This window comes from Leuresthes tenuis, unplaced genomic scaffold, assembly GCF_036924035.1.
Source record: "Leuresthes tenuis unplaced genomic scaffold, fLeuTen1.0.hap1 SCAF_2, whole genome shotgun sequence".
NCBI classification, from domain to species: Eukaryota; Metazoa; Chordata; class Actinopteri; order Atheriniformes; family Atherinopsidae; genus Leuresthes; species Leuresthes tenuis.
Window position 1 is genome coordinate 34,457,723 of NW_027325356.1, and position 23,664 is coordinate 34,481,386.

General features: G+C 39.0%; 1 protein-coding gene across 3 annotated transcripts in view; it reads left to right on the plus strand.

Moving 5' to 3' along the window:
* Positions 1 to 23,664, plus strand: part of znf536 (zinc finger protein 536) — a 189,328-nt gene that overhangs the window by 118,337 nt on the left and 47,327 nt on the right. For all 3 annotated transcript variants that reach the window (XM_072380978.1, XM_072380979.1, XM_072380980.1), the window contains one exon: positions 21,732 to 21,890. In XM_072380978.1, coding sequence (XP_072237079.1) covers positions 21,732 to 21,890 — 159 coding nt within the window. The remainder of the gene's footprint in view (positions 1 to 21,731; positions 21,891 to 23,664) is intronic.

The following is a 23,664-nucleotide window of genomic DNA, read 5'->3' on the forward strand; positions in this document are numbered from 1 at the left end:
TTCTGTGTGTGTGAATATGTTGTAGAAAAAGGAGGAAGGGAGAGAGCGACAGAAAGAGTTAGAGTGAAAAAGGGTGAGCGGCATCAAAGCGTTGCTCTCAGCTGCAGCTGCCAAGCTTCCTTGTCCCCAGTTAGCAGCCATCCAGCTGTCAGGCTGCACGAAGAGGAAGAGAGGGGGGAAATCTCTCACCAGCCATATGGTCCCCAGTTCTGTCAGAGACACTCCACGCTCTGTGGGCAAATGGCAAACTCATATATCTAATCAACACTCTTAATATCCAGACCTGAGACCAAGGATATTTTCCGTCTTGCTTCTCAACTGGTAAAAGGGAGCTTTATGGGAAATCACCACACACTTAGGATATGTATTTTTTGGGTCATGCAAATTTAGGAAGTAGTGCACAAAGGTTACAGGGAAGTAGTGAGAATATTTTTTCCCCCTTGTCTGTCTGTGGCTCATAGCCCTAAGACCACTGGCTCCTAATGAAGTTATAAATCCTGGGGAAAAAATAAGTGAAAAAATTTAAACAATCTTTTAAAGACAAAAAAATCTAAAACAGCTGGGAACTGAAACATTTAGCAACCATTACTCCAATGATAAGTCATACTTTTGATGGGGCTGTTTATACACTAGCTTTAGTAGACTATACAGTTTTTATGGTAGCAAGTGGGGTGGAACAATGTTTAATCAGTGATTTGAATCTTCTACAGATAGCACTGAAGATTCCAGTTGACCCAATAACATATAGACTTCCCAAGCCACACAAATGTGGTAGACATCTATCTGCTCTTTACTGAGCTGAAATATTATCATGACAGTAATATGTACCGTGGATTTATTTGAACCCCTAATTTTAGTTGAGCAGAATTCGTTAGCTTGAGCATTACTTGCCCCAGAGATAATGGGCTTGAATATGGCTTTGTGCTGTATCTGTTGGAGGGATGCTACACCTGCTCTTCTAATCCTGGCAGGCCACTGCCTCTAGTCTCTCTAGCTGCAGAGTAACATGTGCCTTATGGCACTGCAAGCCGCACTTAATCACAAGGAGGTTTGTTGGTATTACTGTGACAATGGTGTGTAAAGCTTGGAAAAAAAACATTGCCTCCCTTTTTGGGACTAAAAAGTGTGAATCCCTCCCCAGTTGTTTTCCAGGATAAGGCTAATGAAACATAGACCAGAGGTAGTTGATATGGAAATGGACACGCGTAAGCAAGATATATACTGATAATGACTGATTGTAACTGAGTGATTGATGCGTAGGAAGAAAAAAATTGTGAGGAGCAAAGTCATAGGAGATTTTAACAGAAATCAGGAGATTTGAGTTGGACGTGAAAAAGGGTAAGATGATCCAAGCAGCACAAATCTTTGCTCAACCCAACAACCTGAAGCGTAGGCCATTAAAAGAAGGGAGAGCTGGGTGAGATATCAGCCTAGATGGATATGGTGGCAGCAATGGTTTGGAGGGATGGTAACTTTAATGGCCCCACTGGGTTTTTAATGAGTGTTGTGCCCCAAACAAAATGAGCTAATTAGTGTTATCATCCATATATCAGACCCTACACTCACCCATGCGTTCCCAGGCAGACACATACACACTCTGCTGTACATAGAACAAACAATTCAGAGCTTTTTATTACATGGTTTATTTTCTTTCAAGACTTTAAGACTTATTTATTAATTCATTCATTTTTATTTTCAGTATATAGACTTGATAATACTCATCTCCCCTCAACCTGCATCATTTATTCAACACTGACTGACTCAATTATTTTTTTGATTTTCATTATGTCAACTGATACAGACACACAAACACACTTTCAAATACAAAAATACGCACACTCTCTTGCCCATAAGGCCCTGTTTGTGAGAGGAGCAAACACTGGTTTAAAATTAGGATAACAATGCCATGAATGGGTATTTGGAAAAGCAAAAAAGGGTGCAAGCCAATATCCCTGCATTTGCACTCAAGCTTGTGTTACCTGTGCGTAAGCCGCTTGTTTGTCACGTCATCGTCTCTGGTTGACCATGCTGCCCCACCAGCCCCTACTTTATTTCTCTTGCACTAAGCCTATTATAAAATCAATAAACAATTGAGCTTTTTTCCAGTCGGTTTAAATCTTTTTTCTCCTCTATATATCCTCTAAGATGAAGAGGAAGCATGCAAGCACCAGTGTGGAGGGCGCAGGGGTAAGAAAAGAGTGAAAGAAAAAAGAAAGAATGAAAACTAGCTCAATAACCTCTTATTTCCCCCTTGCATCTTTTTCTGGAACTTAGCTTCTTAAACCCTCAGATATGTCATTTGTACTTAAACACAGTCACAGGGAATTGTATATACTGGTTTAACTAAAAGAAGCCTGAACAGGATCATTTTCCTGCAAGATCAAATATTTGTCTTTGTATTTTCATCCCATGCCCATGATTGTTCCTCTTATGTTACTTTATATTGTTTTTCAAGTTTGTATGGTTAAAGATAGCTCATAAGATGGACTGAGGGATTTTTAATTGTCACATTTGTGTAATGTAATAACTCGAGTTGATTAAAATCAATTAACAGCAACTATGATGTCTGATTTTCAAATTAGGTATAAAAAGATATGACGTTTACAGACTTTAATTCCCTTTGTCAGTTTAAATTTCTATTTCAGACTCAGCCGTAGGAAGATGACAATCCTAACTATTTTTTATTCCACAAGTCACACAGAAGTTAGAAAGTAGAGTATCTGCAGCAGGGCCTGTCCTCTTTTCAGTTTCCCCTCTGTTTGTCAACTTCCTACTTTGTTTATTCTTCTTGGAGTGCAGAAACTGTAATTATCAGTGATCAAAAACGATGCAGGTTTTTGTGCATATGTTTGATGTATGCAAGTCAGTGTGTGTCGCCACATCATCAGCCATAGAAAACAAGCAATTTGCAAGAAATAAGCCTTTGCCTAACACACTTAAATCCACTGTGGACAGGATGCAGGAATATTCCATAGAGAGTGAGTAAAAGTGATAATCTATATAACAGCTGCAGAGGTCCCATCACTGTTTAAGATAATGCAGAGAATTTGAACATCATTACACAGTTATTCTTTTTTAGGCATTAGACTTAGACTCATCCTTCATGCCTCCTGTATACTGTCCAGTGGCTGGACTTTTGACTACAACAGATTTCAACAAGCTGTTGGTTGTGTCATCTTGGATTTTATTCTCCTAGCTAGTCTTCTTGGCTGACCCTTCTTTCAACATGCCTGCTATTGGCTAACCCTCTGTTAACCAAGTTATCATTGGCCAGCAACCTCACCTCCCATCTTGAGCCAAGTCTTGATTGGATGATCTCTAGAAAAGGCCTTCATCAGGATGGTCTAAATGAAAATAGATGTGGACTATCGTGGTCAATTGACCATACTTCTCCATTTGGTCCTTGGAGACAGGGCTTGCAATGTGGCTAGAGTGTGTTAATACTCGACAAGCATTTGGCTGTCTCAGTACTATTACCAGGGTTTGTACCCAACAGAGACCCTGTGTGGGCCGCTGGTGGTGACTGTGGTACAGGCAGCATGGTGTGGCCATGTGTGTCACATCCCCCCTTGTCATCCCACCAGACGGAAGGCTGTATCATGGCTATCGTCCTGTCACTCTTGGATGATGCTTCTTCGCCTCAGAGTTTGACAGTGACTTGCCTTGGTGACAATTACTATCAGAGCCAGCCTTCTTATCCACCTGGTTCAAAAGGTCTGTGTGCTGAAGATTGGCAGGCATTTAATTTTTCCCTCTCTCACTGCTGTCATGCACTGCTGTTGATTTCACTGGCCCACTCTTGTTTCTATCTGTTATGACATATTAACACTCTTTTTTCACACTGTGATATGTCTGTGCATATAGCCAACCCTGTTCAGTGAGCATGCAAGCCCTGGCTCTGGTTGCGGGGCCTTTTGTCACTGTATCAGAACAATATTCAACAGGAGAACAGAAGAAAAAAAAGCCACACTGTAAGCATCCATAGTCCCTCGACTTCTCTCCTTCTTTCGCTTATTTCCACTGGGAGGAACACTGACCTCATTTGTGAGGACAATAACCCCCTTGACTTTGGGGATTAAGACATGAAACCTTTGTGGATTAATTAGGTTCAGTGCTGAATTCATTTTGTCGGCATGGAAAGCACAGAGACAAAGAAAAAAGAGGAGAATATAGGCTATAGGCTCTATTATGAATTTGCTGTTTGTCCAGCTAGATATATTAAACATACACATTCAAATCCTCTAACAGAATGGCACTGCATTGGTTCACTGGGCTAGGAATTAGAATGGGTAATAACAGTAAGACAAACGATCAAATCACAGCAAGCCTTAGAGAGTGTTATACGTCAGCACTGACTTCAAACCAGGGTTTTGCGGCGTGGAAACAATATTAGCCCACTAAGCTTAACTCGTTGGCAAGGTTACACATGCAAATAGGGTTTGCTGGACTATCTTCAATCCGCAATAGGCTGGAGTCTGAATCTGCGCATTCATGCCCCTAGATCTACTCTTAAGCTTGTCACACATAATGTAGCAAGTAGCAGTCCCAACAATGCTGCAGGAATCACATTATCTCAGTTGTCTTGGTAACAAAGCAAAGTGTTTGTTTTTCAAGATCCAATGCAATTGCAATTTAGACGGTTTACACCTATTGTGAGTGTGTGTTGTTTTTTTGTTTTTTTTAGTCAAGAGCATATGTTTGAATGTGTCTTTAGCTTACAAAAGAGACTGTTTGTTAGACGCTTTGTTTACAAAATAACAAAGGTGTTTGTTTCACCAAAGGCATAACAGAAAATGTGTTAAAGTATTTTTTCCTGTCATCTTGTGCTTGTTGTAAATAAAAGCGACTGTTGTCTTATTAGGGTAACACCTTCTAAATGCGACAGCCTCAGGTAAAGCTCCCTTATGGACCAAGTATTGAGCGTGTGCTTGATAAGATGCCTTCCTCACTTTCATTTACAGATCTTCTAATGAATATATGTAAGTCTTGTCCTATCCACCATCTCCTTTATTTATTTATTTATCTTTCTTCATCAGCCCTAAAATTAACATTGCCCAATGTCCCACATAGTGAACATATGTTTGTGATAATGATAAAGTTGTTAGAGCCGGTGAATGTGTCTCTTACGCTCTCAGTGTCTTGGTATGTAACACATAAGCCTATTTTCAAAAGGAACATGACAAAACCTTGGATAGGCCTTGTGTTATTGCATACATATAGAGGTCTAGATCTGTATTTCGCTAAATCAGATTTTTACCTCCAGAAAACACCTTCTTTAAGGACATTTGTACAGACGTACAAATGTGTTGAGAATGTGTTGAAAACATCACATGTTATACTTCTTTCTTTAAACTAGGTTAACAAGTTTTAAAAAATGCATTAACCAAGGACACAAAAGCTCCCATGCCAACGCTCTCCAGAGGCTTTAGTGTAGCCACATTTAACCCCAAGGCCTCCATTTAGCTGCCAGGAGTTTGTGTCTTTCCTCCTGAGAACACAGGTTTATCCTGGGCTTTCATGGACTCACATTTTTCCCAATGGTCCTCCTTATTTGGCCTATCCTCCGTCTTAAGACATGGAGCTAAGTCGAGGCTAAGCCACAAACCATCCACATGGGAGTATGGATAGACCAAATGCCATCTCTCCTGGCAGAGCTCTCAGGTAAGGTCTGATTGTGCCGTTGCAGTTCTCTCAGAGCCAGAATTTCGTATTAGACACAGAGAGGAAGAGTGGATTTTCAAGGCCAGAATGGGAAAGCTGTTTTGGTCAATCTTCCTTCTCAATATCATAGTCATTTTTGCTTATGCTCTATGCAGTTTTTGTGCCCCCCCCCCCCCCCATCACTTTTCCTTCCTGATCCTTGAGCCCAGCCCATACTTCACATTTCTACCTGTTTTACTAAGACTTGACAAGACAGGATTTTGTCTATCGTCTTCTCTGGCATTGCCTTTTTTCATCTTTTGGAGAGAAGGGCAAAAAGAGAATGAGGGATTGAAAGTTTTTGGAGGAAAGTTTTTGGAGGACATTTCTGGATTATGTTCACAAGGCACAAGCTGCTCACAGTGTGAACATGGCACATTGTCAATGAGATCTATTTCCATGACGATTATTTTTATACTCCAACAATCAGGGAGCCGACAGCACAGTACCACAGGAGGAAAAAAAAAGTGCATTTTCCAATTCGATACACATTCTGTAACATTTTAGCTGTAAATACTAACAAAGCCATGAGGGAGAACATAATGACAAGATATCAACCTTCTTTTCTGGCAACACCAATTCCCTTTCCAACTCAACTAAGTGTCCTGTTGAGTTGTCAGTTGTAAGTGCACCATACCTCAGGCTGCGTACATCTTCTGATCGGATACTCTCCACTGTTCAGTGTTGCGGTAAATGCAACATCTGATGGCTTTCTGAAATCCAACGTGTTGGACAGGTGAGATGCTGCTGCGAACATCACTTTTGTGATGTGAGTTAGCACCGTGTCACCCTTCCCCATCTGTAAGCTTTCAGATTGTGTTTGCGTGTATGTATGTTAACATGTTTCACAGCATCAGAAGTCATTAGGAGTGGTTTTATGCACTATGAGTGTCCAAGAACTGAAATAAAAATTCTCATTTAAAAAAAAAAAAGAAGAACATTTGTGCAGTCTATCAAAAATATGGCACCTAAACAACAGATTTGGAATTCACTGCTATATTCAGTGTCACTATTTGACTTGGTGTTTGGCAGGCTAAAACACGGTGCAGATTGAGAGACAGTGTCACAGGGAGAAGGGAATGCCTTGCCTTCTTCATGTGCCATTCAAATCATTTACTGCTTTCCGCAGTTTTTTTATTTTTTTTTGTTCAAACCTGAAAGGAATGATCAGTCACTTTCACCTCCTTCTTTACACATGCACTGACAACAGGCTCTGTCAGGTACATCAGTATATTTCCATGAATTTACCACTCCTCTCTTAATATTTTGCGTGCTCAGTGGACTGCTGGAGGGCTTTCTGCTAGACAGAAGGGCTCAGCTACAGAATGGGGTGAGAGCCAGGCATCTTGATGATTTTTTTGGGGTGCAACACCATCTCTCTGGAAGTGCCAAATATGCACCAAGGCCATGCCATTCACCATAGAGAATGTGTGATAGGGGCATCTTCCATCTCTTCCAGGCATCACATAGTTTTTACCACAAAGATGAATCCGGTTGCCACATTAAAGACAAACCCTGTGATTTCTGCAGGCAATAAAATTGTAATTCTGTGAAGCTGTAATGAATGCAGTGAAATGGCTATCTAGTGAAACATTTTGTGAACTCGATTAGAGGCAGTAAACCATTTATTTGTGAAGTCTGTTATTGCAGATATAATTTGTGATGGCAACACAGTATACCTAATTTTATTTATGTATTCCCTTGGTCAATGTTGCTTCAAAATGAATGTGAGATTTTTGTCTTACACTCATGTATTTGTGCTAGGATTTTGTGTGTGCAGTAACTAATCAGTTTATGCAAGTGTTTTCTTAAAAATCACTCATAAAACCATGCACAGTAGAAAAGAAATTTTGTTGTACATGCTATGTAAATAAATTCTGTGAATTTTTTCAATCTTAATTTCAAACATCTTTTGTTCTCTATTAAATGAATGTGGAGCTCATGTGAAGTTTAATTCTACCCTGCATTCCTCTGTTATCCTTCTCCTTTCCCTCTCTTCAAGTCTAAATTAACACCACATAACACTGATCGATGGATCCCTGCTAATAGTGTTAGATGTTTTGTTTTAAAATACCACTGCCCAGCTGGTGACTCCAGCTCTCATCTGTTTGTCTCTGTTGTACTGATCCCTGCCTCTCTTTCTCCCCACTCCCTTCTCTGTCTCTCTGTTGCTCATTTACTACCTCTGCCCATCCATCTCTTCCTTCCTCCCTTTTCTCTGTATGCTTGTTTTCCGGGCTTTTTCAGGGATGGAGGGGGGTGGGGTTTTTAATTTGGGCCAAATCCTAGGTATCACATATCTGACCACATTTTAAGCCCAAATAAAGCATGTTGAAAAAAAAAAAAGTTTTTTTCACCTTAAAGGTCAGACATTAGTGCTGGTAAAAATTGATCTGTGGATTTATGAATTCAGCCCTGTTGTTGAGGCTCCTTTGTAATGGAAGATTCAGTGGGGGAAGCTTAACATTGCATTGTTTTGCTTTGACAACACATCGACGAGAGCCTGTGCAGCTGTTCCCATGCTCACAATGGCAGATTAATTAACACAATCATGTGGCGTTGGCTCGAGCTCAACAGCCAGGTCTGCTCAGGGATAGATAGGTAAATCCTATACATGCATTTCCAGACTACCACTGAACACTCTTGTGATGCTCTGCCATAACTAGACAGATATGGTCATTGACTGGTCAGTGCAAGGAATAAAATAAGTTTAAATAGGAGGATCTTTTTCTAATTGTATTGATGTTGAAATTTTTGTGTGTAGGTTGAGGAGGTGTACACATCTGTGTGTAAATTTCCAAGGCTTTCAAACTTTTTTCTACTCATGTAATTTAAATGATCTAAATGGATGTAGAGAAGTAAAATGTTTCCTTGCAACCATGTGAAGACATTTGTGTGTTTGGGTTTTTCGTGTGTGGATATAGACATTTGTCTGTTGAAGTGACGGTATCTTAGAAGGCCTATTCATGATTATAGAATGTGTTTAAGTCTGTATGTATATGTGCATGTGTCTGCTAGTTACCCTTGTCATCACGAGCCAGTCCACAAAGCTGTTGCCATTAGATGGAGCTGTTCTAATTAAGATTCAGCAGTCGACCTGTCTCTCTTACTTACTCTTACTCTTACTTCCCTGACATTTTAAACTGTCTATTATGCTGCTTGGCTTTCAGGTGCAATGCTGTGTAAATGGCAAGTCATAGAATTATGTATCTTTTACATACAGTTATCCATCAGGGACAGGGAGGAGGTGTTGGGTGACAGATTGGGTCCGGTTTAAATTATGACTGGAATCTGTGATCTTTCTCGATTGATCATATCATTCACTTGACGTCCTTGGTGTCACTCTGTTAACACTTTTCTTTCTTCCTCATTCCTCACTTCTCCCCCATCGTTCCATATCCTCTCTTTTTTACCCCTCACTCCTGTTCTTTTTTCCATCATCTTCTACACTCACCTCTCCTCAATGTTTAGCATGAATATGACTGCAGTTTGTCAATATTGTACCCTTGGCCCATCCCTGTGTTGATATAATGATCACTTAACAGTCAAGAGTAAGGAAAGAGGAAATTAGGGCGTCGGCAGCAGAGAGGACAACAACACTGAAGCAATTATGTTTCTTTCAGCCCAAGCATTCTCACGTTAATGAAATCCCTTATCGTTAGGCAAAGAGGAAGGTGGGGAGCAGGTGTACAAAATGTACGTTGTTCATTTATCTTATTCTCTGAAATGAACGGAAGGTGCAGTGAGAATAATGTAGAGATAAAGTCTGGGCAACAAGTGTGTGTAGTTTTTTTTCTGTTTTTTCATAATGCTTGTGAGGCAGATGTATAAGAAAAGAGGAGAGGAGGAAAGAAGTGAGGGCATGGTGTATCACATGCTAGTATCTTCCTAAAGGACAAATCGAAGATACTCTCCATGCGAGAATTAGAAGTATTTACCTTCCTCCAAAATGTTTGCCCTTTTATCCTTTGTAGATGAGATCAGTCAGTCTTAGAATGTCATAGAGATCCTTATGTCAAAATGGGAGTAATCTGGCCTGTATAAATAGCTAATCTTTTATGGGACAGTGTTTTTTGTTTGTTTGTTTCAATGAAATTTAATAGCTTTGCATCATTTTAATCTCACTTTTAATGTTATCTTTTGACAACAAAAGTTTTCCTTTTTCCCCATATTTTTCTATGATTTTCAGGACTTCTGAAAATGCTTGCTTCAATGTAATAAACATTTTGTGATGAACATTTGATTTTGATGAAACCTTCTTTGCAAACCATATAGTATTATATGTTATATTGTAAACCATATAGTATATTTAAAAGTGTCTTACTCTTGTCAGTAATGTATTTCATAAATATATTATGAAAAACAACTGAAAATATTAAACTGATCATGGATTATATGGATGACAGTGGGCTCTTTGATGAATTTCAGTCATGTTTTAATGTAACTTTTCTGCAGTTTTTGTTAGAGATGGTCGCAAAATCTGTATTGAATGTTGAAACAACAAATAAAGCATACTCAATTTTTTGTGTGCTCATAAGTAACTATAATTACTCACGACTGCTTTGTATTTGCACAGTAGTTCAATCATAGTTTCAAGTTTTCTATTTTTGTTATGTGAAACATCTTCAGTTATCTTTTATGATCTCCAGTACCATTTCTAACAATTTAAATAACACAACACAATTAGAATTTTTTCAATTGCCTTAAAAGTGATGAAACAAAACTACTGTAACTCATGCTTTCAACTGGTCACGAATGCAGCATTGAGTCTGACATTTCATGTTCTAACTTTCAAGTCTCCTTGATGATTTGTAACTAATGTTACTGTTTTCAGAAAATGGGATGTAAAATTGTTACTGACTAAAACTGTTAGACCAGACCTCAGTAGATACTGTTGAAATTACAATACATAAATAAGTAAAATTTAAATATTCAATCCTTTGTTAGCTGCAGCTATTTGCAGTCTTGAACTGCATTGACAATGATGACAGCTTTGGGCTTCAGTACTAGACTTCTTTCCTTCACTCCTGCAAAGGACGGCTATCTGATTGAAAACAGATCTGGGCCACTTTGGGATGCAGTGGACATAGGGGGGGCTAGCTCATTGGATTTAATGACCAATTTCCTCAGCTGCTTCATGCCACAAGTAGTTAAATGACAGTAAAGGTGCCCAGAGGTCTGCTACCATAGGGCTAGGGAGAGTACAGAATACACTAGCTGTAGAGACAGAATGGGTAATTGAGAATGACATACCCAAGCAACCAGGCAGCAAATCAAAGCCTATTTCCTAAGCAGGAAGTTAACTACCATCCAATTTTGTCTCAAGTCAGATTTCCAGTCCATTCTAGAGGTTATATTGTGATCATGTGTTGGAAATCACTTACCATGGTATAGTCCTGCTCTTGATAGCTATGGAGAAAGTGGTAACACTGATTACATCCTGTACAGAAATAGTACTCTAGCTCAAAATACACTTCAACAACAAATGCATTATTTCTCATTCTATATCTGGATAGATCATGTTGATTTAAATCTAAAATGTTCCTGTGAATTAAAAAACAAAAGATAAGACTGACATCTTTGTTGTTAAATATACATTAAACTCTCTCAGAATTTAATAATTCTGTTGAGACCAGTAGTCTGCATTTTACAACAAAACCTGACCACCTGACCTTCTCCTTGAGTATGACAAAAGTGCTTGACACTCAGAGGAGAAACCTAAAACAGACATACCAAACTTTCATCACTAAAGACTTCAACACACACTATGCCATCAAGTTAACGATCAATTATTAATATCCACAATTCTCAGCCTTGATATGACTGCTTGGATATAAAAAAGCAAGCAATTATATGCAACTCTGTCTTTTGGGTTTTAGCTGCTTAGATCTCTGGCCTGCCTCTGCTACTTTATGTGTTGAGCTCTCCTATAAATACATAACAACTAGTTCCTCTAGCTCACCACAAGTTCTTATTGGAGACCTCTCATTGCAGATATCCCAATCCAGATTAATTTGTAATTAGTCTTGAGTTGTTGAGCCTCTAAAAGATAAAGGATTCCAGCTCCCATTCTATTTGCCCCAAACACTGATGATCACTTAACAAGAACAAACGCTCTCGTACTTGATAAAAATAGCTTAAGCTTGGACTTATTTGTTTGCCGACAAATGCCAGACACATATGTATGAATGGCTTGGGTGATGCTAGAGCAAAGAATAAATTAGTTGGTCTATATTAAAACTTGTCATTGTGTCGCTGCATTTTTTTCTGGAAAAGGGAGAGAAATGCTTAACAATACATCAGCTCAGAACAGAAAGTACAAGGTATCTCAGGAAAAAACAAAGAAATAAAGCTGCAAGAAGGACAGGTGATATTTGCTTTCATTAGTTTCATTGCAAGTTTCTTATGTGTACAGTTTCTTTAGAGATTCATATGAATCTTAACAACAAATATGATGAATCCCTTCTAAGATCACTTAGAAGAAATGAAAAATATTAGTTGGATGAGGTCACATGGGCTTTTAAGCAAGAATTTGTGAGTGATTTATGTGTATTAAAAAAACTGACAATAAAATAGATTTTAGTCATTTAAGAGGACAAGAGATGTGGGCAGGAGGGTGAGAGTGGGCTGGGGGGCTTCAGTCTATTTATAGTTGAGTCATCAGTGCCTCAATGTTCCGAAATGGCAAATTGTTAGATCCCCAATGGTGATTATTACTTGCTGTCAATGACCTTCATAACAAATTAAAATTATGCGACTGGGACAGAGCGTGCTCTTTAATAGGCGTTATGCATGTGATTGTGTGTGTGCATGTGTGCATGTTTCTTTGTGCATACAAATGTGTGTGAATTCTGTATGCGGCTAGCTAGTGGGTGAGAGCATTCAAAATTCCTCCCTCCATTTGCTAAAATCTGAGGCACACTCAGTCTCACATATTCTCAAAGTATAGCGTTATCTCTAGTTGCCATTGTCTCACATCCACACACATACATCGGCCCAACCACAGTCACTGCCTTAAGGCTAATCACTGTACCCTCACCAACTTCCCTGACATCACAGCTATCATACTAGAGTGTCTGAGCTCAGAAAGTCTTTAAATATTGTATATTAATACTTAATTTCCACCTTTTTAAATTTCATCCACTTCTTATGGAATTTGTCGTTATACATGGAAGCAAATTTGTTAAAAAAAAACATGAACATTCAGTAATAAGTCCTATGCAGGCCTATAATTGAAAATACAAAGATTTTACAACTGTACAATATATAACCACTAAAGTGAGTAGCCAGATGCTATTACTTGCAGATAAATTTTAAATTTTTACACAAGACATAATTTGTTTGTGTGCACATTGTATTGCATTTTATTTTTCTATAAACTACACTCTAGCCCACCAGGAAAGTTAGATATGCAGATGTACAGGAGGGGTATATATTGGCTTCAAAGGAAGCTCGTTGTGGGATGGCCCCGAGCTCTAACACACATAGCATAAGCTTACCCTGTGAGTCTGAGGTGAGCCTGGAAATTGTGCCATACACACAACTGTAGAGTGTGCACAGCGACGATATAAATCTTTTTATTTCATTTTCTGAGACACTGGACAAGCTCATAGAAGAGGAAAACAGGACATGTCCTTGGTCTCTGGATTTATTGGCCGACCAGGCTACAGCCTGTCTGACTTACACATAAACTCACAGTGTGTATGCATGTTGTGATGCAGATTTACCCACCATAGAATCCCTTTCAAAGAGACCCTGTTAAAACTGTTCATCTTTTGTTGTAATATATGTCTATAAGTCTGCATTTATGCTCCTAAGCTATCGATCACTGTGGCTATATTCCTCACCAGATAATTACTCCACCTAAATATGCATCCTTGATGAGACATAATTGATTCATTTTCATTGATGGAAAATATTGCCACTAATGGCTGCAATGTGCAGAGCACAGACGTCATGTACAGTATAGACTCTGACCATTGCCAGATGAATTGAGGGTGGGATAGAAGTGGTGGTACTGTTGCTGAGTTTGATGATTAGCCTATTGTGCTTGCTGTTGATTTAGCATACTTGGGAATGAATAGGAAATCAATGGTGGTTTAGGGAGGAGTTCTGCTTTATTCAGCATTAAAGAGACAGTGCAACAGGGTAGTTGTCATATTTAGGTTCCAGTCAGAACTATACACCTTATTCTATTTTCTATTTCCTCCCTTTCCACTTTATTTCAGACGTCCCCCATCCCCCACCCACCCCTCTTATATTCAATCACTCTGTCATGCCCTTCTATCCTATTCCATTTGTTTAATTTTTCCTATCTATCTTTGGGACTTCACACTTAGACTCCACATCATCATTTCAGGCCTTACATTCCTCTTTTTTTTCTTTCTCATAATTCCACCATCCTTATCCCTTTTCCTCATCTTTGTTATTTTAATCGTTAATTTTTCCCCTCTTTCATGCATTGCTTTCTTCCTTTTCATTACTTTTTCTAACTTTTCATGTCTTCAATATTTTTCTTTCCTTGCACTTCTCTTCAATTAGGTCCAGCAGTGTCCTGGTAAGTGAGGCAGCAACCTAGTCATCCCTCACTAATGGTAACCAAACTTCTTCCTGCCAACACAGACTGAGTGGGGACATGATGAATATACAACCTGATTATAGTAGCATTACACACAAATGGACGTTGGCAAGTGTGTGTATGTACAAACACATAGACAAACACGTTAGTAATTGCTTTTGTCTTTATGTCCTAAAACGCACCTCTCTCTGTCTCCATCTGCTTTTTGTGCTATCATGCAAATATGCAAACGGTGGTGGACACTACACACACACACAAATACACGCAAGGGCTCACACACTCATAGATCCTGAAGCATCATCTACAGCCTTTCAATGGGGCTATGATCACCCTGCTAGAATGATAAAGTTAGTAAGACATCAGTGCTCCCTCAGACATATCAATGTGTAACTGTGACTGTGTGTGTATGTCTTTTTCCAATGCTCTTTGAAGCCTGAAACAGACTCGGGTAGGGGGGAAAACAAAGGTGGGCCAGTGCCAGGGAGAAACTTATGGCACCGTTCCTCTTCTCCTTGCTGGGCAGAGGCATAGCCTTTACTGAGGGAGAGAGCCACCTTCTGTCAGTTGTTGGAGGGGTAGTGGTGGTGGTGGGTGGGTGGGTGGCTGAAAAGAGAAGTGACAAAGGAGAAATCAAGAAAAAAGTGGGCAAGAAATAAACATCTTAAACAGTAATGAAGATCTTCCAGGTGTGGCCCTTTTACAAATTACCTTATTTCTACAAGGTTTTTGATGCATTCAGAATAATTGAACTTGATATCTATTTCATTTAAAAGGAAAAAAAGTGTCTCACACTTTTGTTGTTAAATATACATTAAATATATTGAGATATACATCTCAATAAACCAATTCCTGTCTAAATAAAAAAATGTCCTGTACAGCTTAAACACCACCCTTTCATCGTTCACGTTATGTGACCTATCTCTCGTCCTTCTGTATTTTTTCATCCTGTATTCTTTTTTCTCATCTGCAACTCCAGTCTTCACAAGGGTGTTCACTAATAAATATAAATGTTTGTGATTAGCATCTCTGCAGCACAGGTGCATGTTTGTTGCGAGGGAAGGCTTGTTCATTAATTTTCAGCCGTGAAAAGTGCAGTGCGCCATGAACAGAGAGTCCAAATCGCACACACTGATAAATGAACGCACAGATTGTTAATGTACCATTGTAAGGCTGCTGCCTCCACCAGCTTTGGAAAAAAAAAGCCCTGCTGCCAAAGACAGGGCTGAGTGCATACACTGGCATATACACACAAGCTGAGAGGTGTGGCAAGACCCAATTCAGAGGTCTAGTTTAAACTGAAGAGAGCTTTAGAATTGGCCTGTTTTTTGTCCTTATAGCCAAAGAGTATTTTGATCTTGACACCCCCTGGTTTGAGGCCTCTGGCTTGTGTTATCTAATTAGATTTGATAAAGTTGGTATCTGCTGGTAGTGACAAAACTACACACTTCACACAATCACACACAGATTGACCCCTACTGATTGAAATTTTTTTTTTTAGTAAAGCTGAAGTCTGTCTTTTCGGAAAACCGCTGTGGTAAACCTCAAAGAATTCTTCTTTATTCTGTCATCGTATTCATAGGTAGATTAACCCCATTCTCTACCCATCCATCTCTGCTTGAGTGTGAACATGTGTGCATTTTCAGAAAAACTAAAAAGTGTATATTTTAATTAGATAATGCATTCAAAATCTAGAAAACATCCTAAATATGTATTTTTTTAGATACAGTTGCAAGTGTAACATTCACAAGAGAAGAGAAAAATACAGTGAAAGAGTAAAAAATGAGAAACTAAATTAAATCTGCCTCAAAATGAGTTGTTTTTCAGTAGCTGAAAAAATGTTTTATTAGGGGGCCGGTGAACACCTGCCTTAAAAAGTCGTTTCAACATCTCCCGAATGCCATTTTGCTTAATTGACTTGGAAATGGCCCAAATGTATTGCTGAATGCGGTCTAATTAATATTAATAATAAATGCCATTATTAACATCAAAGAACATCTGGTGCCCCTGTTTACCCCACCGCCTTATATGTAACACATGTGCTGCTGTTTTAATCTCACAAACATTGCAGGGGTAAACAAAAACCTTGATTTATCTTTAGTTTTAGTTTTACTATTAGTTTTTTGGCTCTCACAAATTGGTCTTTGGTCTATATTCTGCAGCTCAGCAGAGTCAAACAACAAGTATGAGTTGAGGATGTGTAAAATTTAGAGCACAAATGTTTTTTTTCTTGTTCCGTTTCCTTTCCTTGTTCTTCTTGATCTAGACCTGGTTGCCATAATACCTCAGAGACTTCTCTAATCCTTAGAGTGTTTCCATACAGAAAATAGGATAATATGAATAAATAAAAAACAAAGCATCTGCACATTAAGAGAGCCATGCATTAGGACTTTCCTGATGCCCATAAATCACAGGCCAAATAACTTTAATCTAAAATTTCATTTAGTAGTCCTTGTCAGGTAGTAAAAGGAGGGGCATAATGCAGTGGTGTTTAATGATAATTGGTGTTTGGTTAATAAATTCTGCAAGTTCAGATTACATTCGAGCTGTGGCTGGAATGCAAGCATCAGCAGTGTAACTAAACCTCAAATTGATTAACTTGCATGAACCAGACGCTCACAAAGATGGCAACGGTCCAAATCAAAAAAAGAATGAAGGGAAGGGGGTGCTGGGAGGTGTGTGTGTGTGTGTATGTGTGTTTGAGAGAGAGAGAGACAGAGACAGAAAGAAAAGAAAAGAAAGAGAAAGGGAGCACAAGCAACCACCAAGCCGGATGGTGTTGTGTTGCTCTGGTGTAAGGAAATCAAGTCCCTTCGGGCGCATTTTTAAAAGCCTAATGCCTTTCAAATGATGTCATCACGTTTTACTCTTTCTCTCTCCCCTAACCACCCTCCCTCTTACCCAATCTCTCTTAATATCTTTCCCCTTTTCAAACTGTTTCCGCCACCCCCCAACATACCCTTCCAGCCCCCACTAACACACACACGTACACACAGAATCGTCCTCGCCCCAATCAGTTATTTGGCTACAGGGAGAGGCGATGGGCTTAGACAGGAGTCACATGACACATTAGAATAATGGCCGAGCAAAAAGCAAAACATCTTGTGTTTTTATGACTGATGTGCTTTTTACCCCCTAGTTTTATTTCCTGAAAGTGATATCATACTAATCAAAACCACAGAGCGTTTAGAGTGCAAAGTGTGATTGAAAGAGCACCATTAACGAACTGGCAACTCCCCCCTACCCCCAACAACCTACACCCTTGGCACCATGAATGCGCACACAATTGTTGTTGTGCTGGTTATTTTTGCAGTTGTTGTTGATGATTTTCTTCTTGTCCTTCATTAATGGGAACTGGGTGTGGTCGCCAAGCAGTGTGCACTATCCCATGGGAGCACAACATAAGACTGACACACAACCACACATGAAGATTCATATCAATTTATGTATTTATCAATCAGTTGTTGAGGCTGCCTAGATGGCTTTCCTTGTGATGGCGAGGCATCGGCCATTGCAAGATTCTGGTGATGTGCAGTCAGAAGGGAGTGAGGTGTCTTACACACACACTTAGACACACATTTGCACTCTAGCACACAGTTAGTCAGAGGGGAAGTGTGCATACATGAGTGTGAGGACAGCATACAGCAGGCAGAGTGACTGATACTCAGCCTGCCTCCCAGATGGCCTGCTCAACTCTGCTCCAATCTGATCTCAGAGCCTTTGTTCTGGCATGTTCCATTACGCTGCTGTGACACCAGTAAAGGCAGAGGGGAGAGGAGCTGGTCTCAGATCAGATACAGCTGAATTATACATGTATTTTTCTTTTTTTCCCCCTCTGTGATACTCTTGTACTAGCACATTCACTGTTCTGCATTTGTCATGTTACTTCCTGGGGTAAAGACAAGAGATTGGTTCATAGACAACAGACAAAAACAGTTTGAATGCTTGAGTTTGAAGGGAGAGTTTGGAAAACGTAATAGTGGGATTAATATCTTATTAAAAGATATTCTTTGGTGATTCTAGTTTTTATATGAATTTTGAGCATTTGTTAAGATGAATGCTGAGAATTGAGCCTTGTTGAAATAAAACATGCCAACGCAGTGAAAAACTTTGATATTTACCATAAAGAGTATTTACATGCTATTGCTTTTCTATTGCTTAGAAAAGCAATAGCATGTAAATACTTAACATTTTCAAAACATAAAAAACAGATGGCGTTACAGAGAAAAAAGATGTAAATGACACATACATTTTCTTTGTTTTTTTTTTACTTTTTATTGATGATTTCAGCAGATGATTTCTAAGGAAAAGAATAAATCTTTCAGTTAAGGAAGGAACAAATTTAGGACTATTTGACAGTTTGCTCTTTTCAAATCAAATTCTAGAAGTTTTTTTAAAAAATAGAGAGAACTAGAATATAATTACATCAGTGTTAGGTAGTTCAATAAAAAAAAAAAAATCTTAAAGAGTAATAGCAGCTGGCCTTTGTGGGCTTATACAGAAAACCCACAGGCTCACCTGTCACAATCACTTTAATGTTGTACCAACTATGACAAATATATGCATAAAAAAAGGGTGAAGACAGGGAGTGGAAATCAATACTCAGAGAATAGTTACAGCTGGGTGTCAACAGGCAATTCAAGACTCTCTCCCCACATCACACACCACGCTGTGAGCAATAATGCCTAATATACAATGTGACCTTCAAAATGTCATAAATGTGTTGTGCAGTAAAGTGTCAATATTTGTGGTTATATGGAGCAGGATGACTTTTACAGTAATTGGAACAGCCGCATTAAAGCTATGGATCAGTCAGCTGATTAAAGACATGCATGCTGGACACTCAGCTAGTGCCTTGGAATGATGTGCATTTTGCCCCATACACACATTTCATATGCTTACACACTGATGAGAAGAGCAAAGAGAGAACGCCTAAAGTTGTGTCTTACTTTTCCTTGTGGTGTGTACTATGTGTGTGTTTGTGCCTGGTAATGTGTGAAGCCCATCTATTATTGAAGGGCTGTTATATGCCAGGAGAGCACACTCTCATCCTCTCAGTAGTGTGTCTTCCTCTTACAGGAGCACTATTAACCCTGACACACAAGGACATGTCTGTCTGTGTGTTTGTGAAAGAGAGAAAGAAAGATGTGTGGAGTGTGTGTGGTGTAGTGTTTGTCCTGCTTCTAATCTGTGTTTTGGATTTTTTAATTTTAGCCCCATCTGGGGTAGGCAGGTGGGCCAGTGTCTGTTACATGATGCTGGGAATCTTTGCCAAAAAGGGATCTGTACAGTAGACCTCTCAAATATGTTTATGAGGAGGCGACTATGGCAACAGTATGGTGCAGTCCTGGACCAAGTACTGAGGGAATTATATGAGTAGTAGCTGTTTTTATTTAATTATTTTTGATTTACACAACATGTTTTAATTGTATTCAAATGAAAATACAAAATATTCGGGAGGGGAATAGACAATATGCACACACAGTACTGAAATTATAGAACACAGGAAATGAACAATTAACAATTTACAGACTTTTTGAATGAAGTGGTACTGTGGTAAATAGTGAAATAGAGTATTTTTTGTAGATATAATGAATCAGAACAACTTTTAATTTCTTATTCTAGGAACTTAACAATTTTAGTAACTGTTATTTAACTGAAATCTTGGACAGCCAATCCTCAGTACCAGTTTCTGGAAAGGTGAAACAAATAAGCAACTGTGCTGACTGCGTCCCCTGTGAAAAATTTAAACCAAGATCCACAGTTTCACTTATGCTTATATAGTCTCCCTGCTTCTGTCTTCACACCGTAGTCTACAGAATTCAACCAAATTGTTGCCAAACCCATGTAGAAGCCACTGAAATGTAATATTCGTATATTGTCTCATATTTACATTTATGCTACCTTTCAGTTTCAGTTGTGATAAATAGCCTTCAGCCTGCTTGCTGGATGGAGCTGTGTGTTTAGTATCAGTATTGAAGAGGACTTGCTGACATGTGTCTTCCCATTCTGTAAACCTTATTTCACTCTGCAACAGAGGAAAAGGGAACAGTCGGAGGGGTACAAAAAGATTAGGCAAAAAAAAACACTCCTCATTGTGTGCCACAGTTACCGAAGTGGGTTGCACGACTTTCTTTCTGGCTTCATCCCTTTCTTCCAACACACATGCCAAATCAGGTGCCAGATTAGAAAATAGATAAATGTTATGTTAATATATATGTACTCAAGTCACATACATGCTGACATGCTCAACATTGAGAAATTCAAGTCAGCTTAAGTGTTTGTGTCATGAGCACAAAATTCAGGAATAGCAGTGCATTACCAGCACACATATTGTATAACTAAATCTTGTGAAAACTGCAGCATCTGTCCCGCAAATAAAGAAAACAAAAAAAGAGAGAGGGAAAGAGAGAGAGATAAAAGAAAAAATACTTTGCTTGGAAATCTGGAAATCTGTCATGACAGTTCTGTGCTGTGTGGGTAGATGTTGAACCTCCTGCACATTGACGTCCATCAAAAACATTCTGGAACCTGTTCAGATATTTCTAATTTTACAGCTTCAAGATACAAGGCACATCAATTATTTGTTGTATGTTCATTTTTGTTTCTTCCAAGCTTTTTTTCTTCATGCTTTTAAGCTTAACAGTGTTTCTCAGCCATCTGAATATTGCACATCACGGGCTCTTAACCATCAGCACAACAAGGCTAGCATGTACAATCTGACTATGACACTCTCACCTCAGATTATGCTGCTGTCAACACATTCCTTGGTTGTCGTCACTCATCTTTAGATTCATATTCAGAGGGTGATTGTGTTGATAACAGACTGCTGTTGCACTAAACTGTGCATCATCGTTTTTTGGCATGCGGAGGAAGTGGCGGAGGGCTGGGTCAAAACTGTTATCACCCTATCATATCTCTGACAGCTACCTGTCAAAATCAGGTCGCAGGAAGAGATGCAAAGATATCCTGCAATGCTGACAAAGCCAAATCTATCTCTTTTCTTCTTTCTTTCTGTCTGTCTAATTTTGCATTGTTAATTTTCTCTGCCATCCAGCAAATGCTTAATAGGAATGATGATTGTAGCAGGAACCAAAAAAAAAGAGAAAAACACAGAGAGAAAAGGAGAGGCGGTGGTGGTGTTGAGGGTGTGTGTGCTTGAATTAATGGGGGTTGTATCTCAGAGCCATGGTGTTCCTACAAAAACTGAAAAGCTTATGAAATGTCAGCGTTCTGTCAGTGGGGAAAATAGCTTGGCCCGTGAACTCCTTTTTATGTTTTACTTTGTATTGCGTTTGCACATTGAGCACAGGAAAAGGAGGGGCAATGAGAGACAGGCAGTAGACGAAGAAAAAAATGTGTTGTGTTGCAATGTTTGTAGGGCTGGCTTGAAGTGACACTCATCACACCTTCCATTTGTCTCTCCCTCCTTATGCTGTCTATGTGTTTGCTCCAGATGTTGGGGAGGACTTGGGAAAGGCAGCAGGGAGCATTCAGCCGCCACTGTCCCAAGTTCGTGAGCGGAGTCTAGGCTCATCTTCTAAGGATTGTCCCTATTGTGGCAAGTCCTTCCGCACCTCCCATCATCTCAAGGTCCATCTGAGGATACATACAGGTCAGTACATCTATTGTACGTTATATCCTTGCACAAGCATGGATTGCATTTCTTCAGCAATTAAACATTCATTCTGTTCATGCAACATTTACCTTATACTTGTACTGACATTTCTTCTGGGGTTCAGGTTGACATATTGGTTTATGAATATTGGCCTAATCACATATTGGAGTCAGTCTCTTTGTGATATGATGGATGTGATGCAGACTAATCAATCACTTACTTTGTAAATGAGAATACTGAATAAAGTAAGAGAAAGAAAAGTCAAAAGAAAGAATGACAAAGAAAAGTAAAAAGAAGGAAAGAAAGAAAAAAACAGAAGAAAATAAAGGCAAAAAAACAGAATCTAAATGAACCTATAAACTCTTTTTTCATCAATTCATTTCTGCTCAGTTTCTGAATCACAGCACCAAAATGGCCTTAGGTTAAGCGGTATCATCAGAAACCAGTGATTCCATTTCAACAGTAATACATGCAATTTTCACCTGAGTAATAATCTTGTTTAGTCCAAAAACTAAACAATGGGGTTTTAGTCATTAGGTTTGAATTTTTTCACAATGACATAAATTCAAACTGAGAAAGCTATTCTGTTGTAGGGATATGTGCTTCCTCACAGTGTCTCTCGTTTAGGCTTAAAGCCATTGTTAATTTGTTTTTTCCTACTCATCATTTCATTGAGCTCTAATTAACACAACAAGGGTTCAGTGTCCTCCAATGACATCACTCAGAGGGCAATTTCACACTCCCTAACTCTCAATAACTTTCAAGGCAAAACAAAGCTGGCCTGTCTACAATTTAGGGATATGCGTGAGATGGTGTGCCTAATAGTTTTAGCTTAATTTTTCAGTCAAGCATCCTATCCCTCTGAGCTCTGTATTGTCTAACCAAACATCTTACCAACCGAACTTAGGAGTTCTGGGATAGCCTGTCCTTTGGTTGTTCCTGGGAGGTTGAATCTACAGTCAGAGTAATGATGTGGACTGTGGACAGTATTCAGGGCTCCAGCCCTCTGCAAGGTATAAACGCCCCAGTGACTATCCAGGTTAAAGTCCAGCTATCCATCTAGACTGAGCAGAGGACGTCTTACAACAAGGATACCTCGTAGTGTTTCAAATCTGGAAAGAAAGTTGTGATCTTTGGACACCTTGCATATTTAAAGTGGTGTAGAACATTTATTGTTGTTGTTGGGGCACAACGGCTATATATTCGTTAACCAAAGATTAGTTACTTGATAAGTAATACAACTTTGTTACAAGATTTCAATATTAATACTGGAGAATAATGCTGTAATATGTTTACAGAATATTAACCCTCTGGGGTCTGAGCTGTAATGACGTCATGCGATCATAGACCTCAGAGGGTTAAGATTATGACAAATGAAAAGGGTTGAGTTAAGGTTTGGAAGCACGACAACCTGGTGCCCATACTTTTCACTGCAGTACTTTATATGATGTAACTTAACATTAACAATAGTCAATGGATGTGACTATTAAAATGCTTAGTGGTACTGTATTGATGTCATAGGCATTCTGCACTGTTAAAAGATAACTGCACACCAGAACTTTGTGGAACCCAAGGAAACCTAAAGATATTACATATGAATGATTCTGGCTTGAACATCCTAACATTCATAAAATCTACAGGTACATAATCCTTTTGTCTAAAATGGGTGCCATGGTCATGCTTGTTGTTACAAATAATGCTACGGGTGAAGTCCTGTTTTAAATTATACAAAGTGCAGCCAGGTAGGAAAAATGCACTGGGTGAGAACATC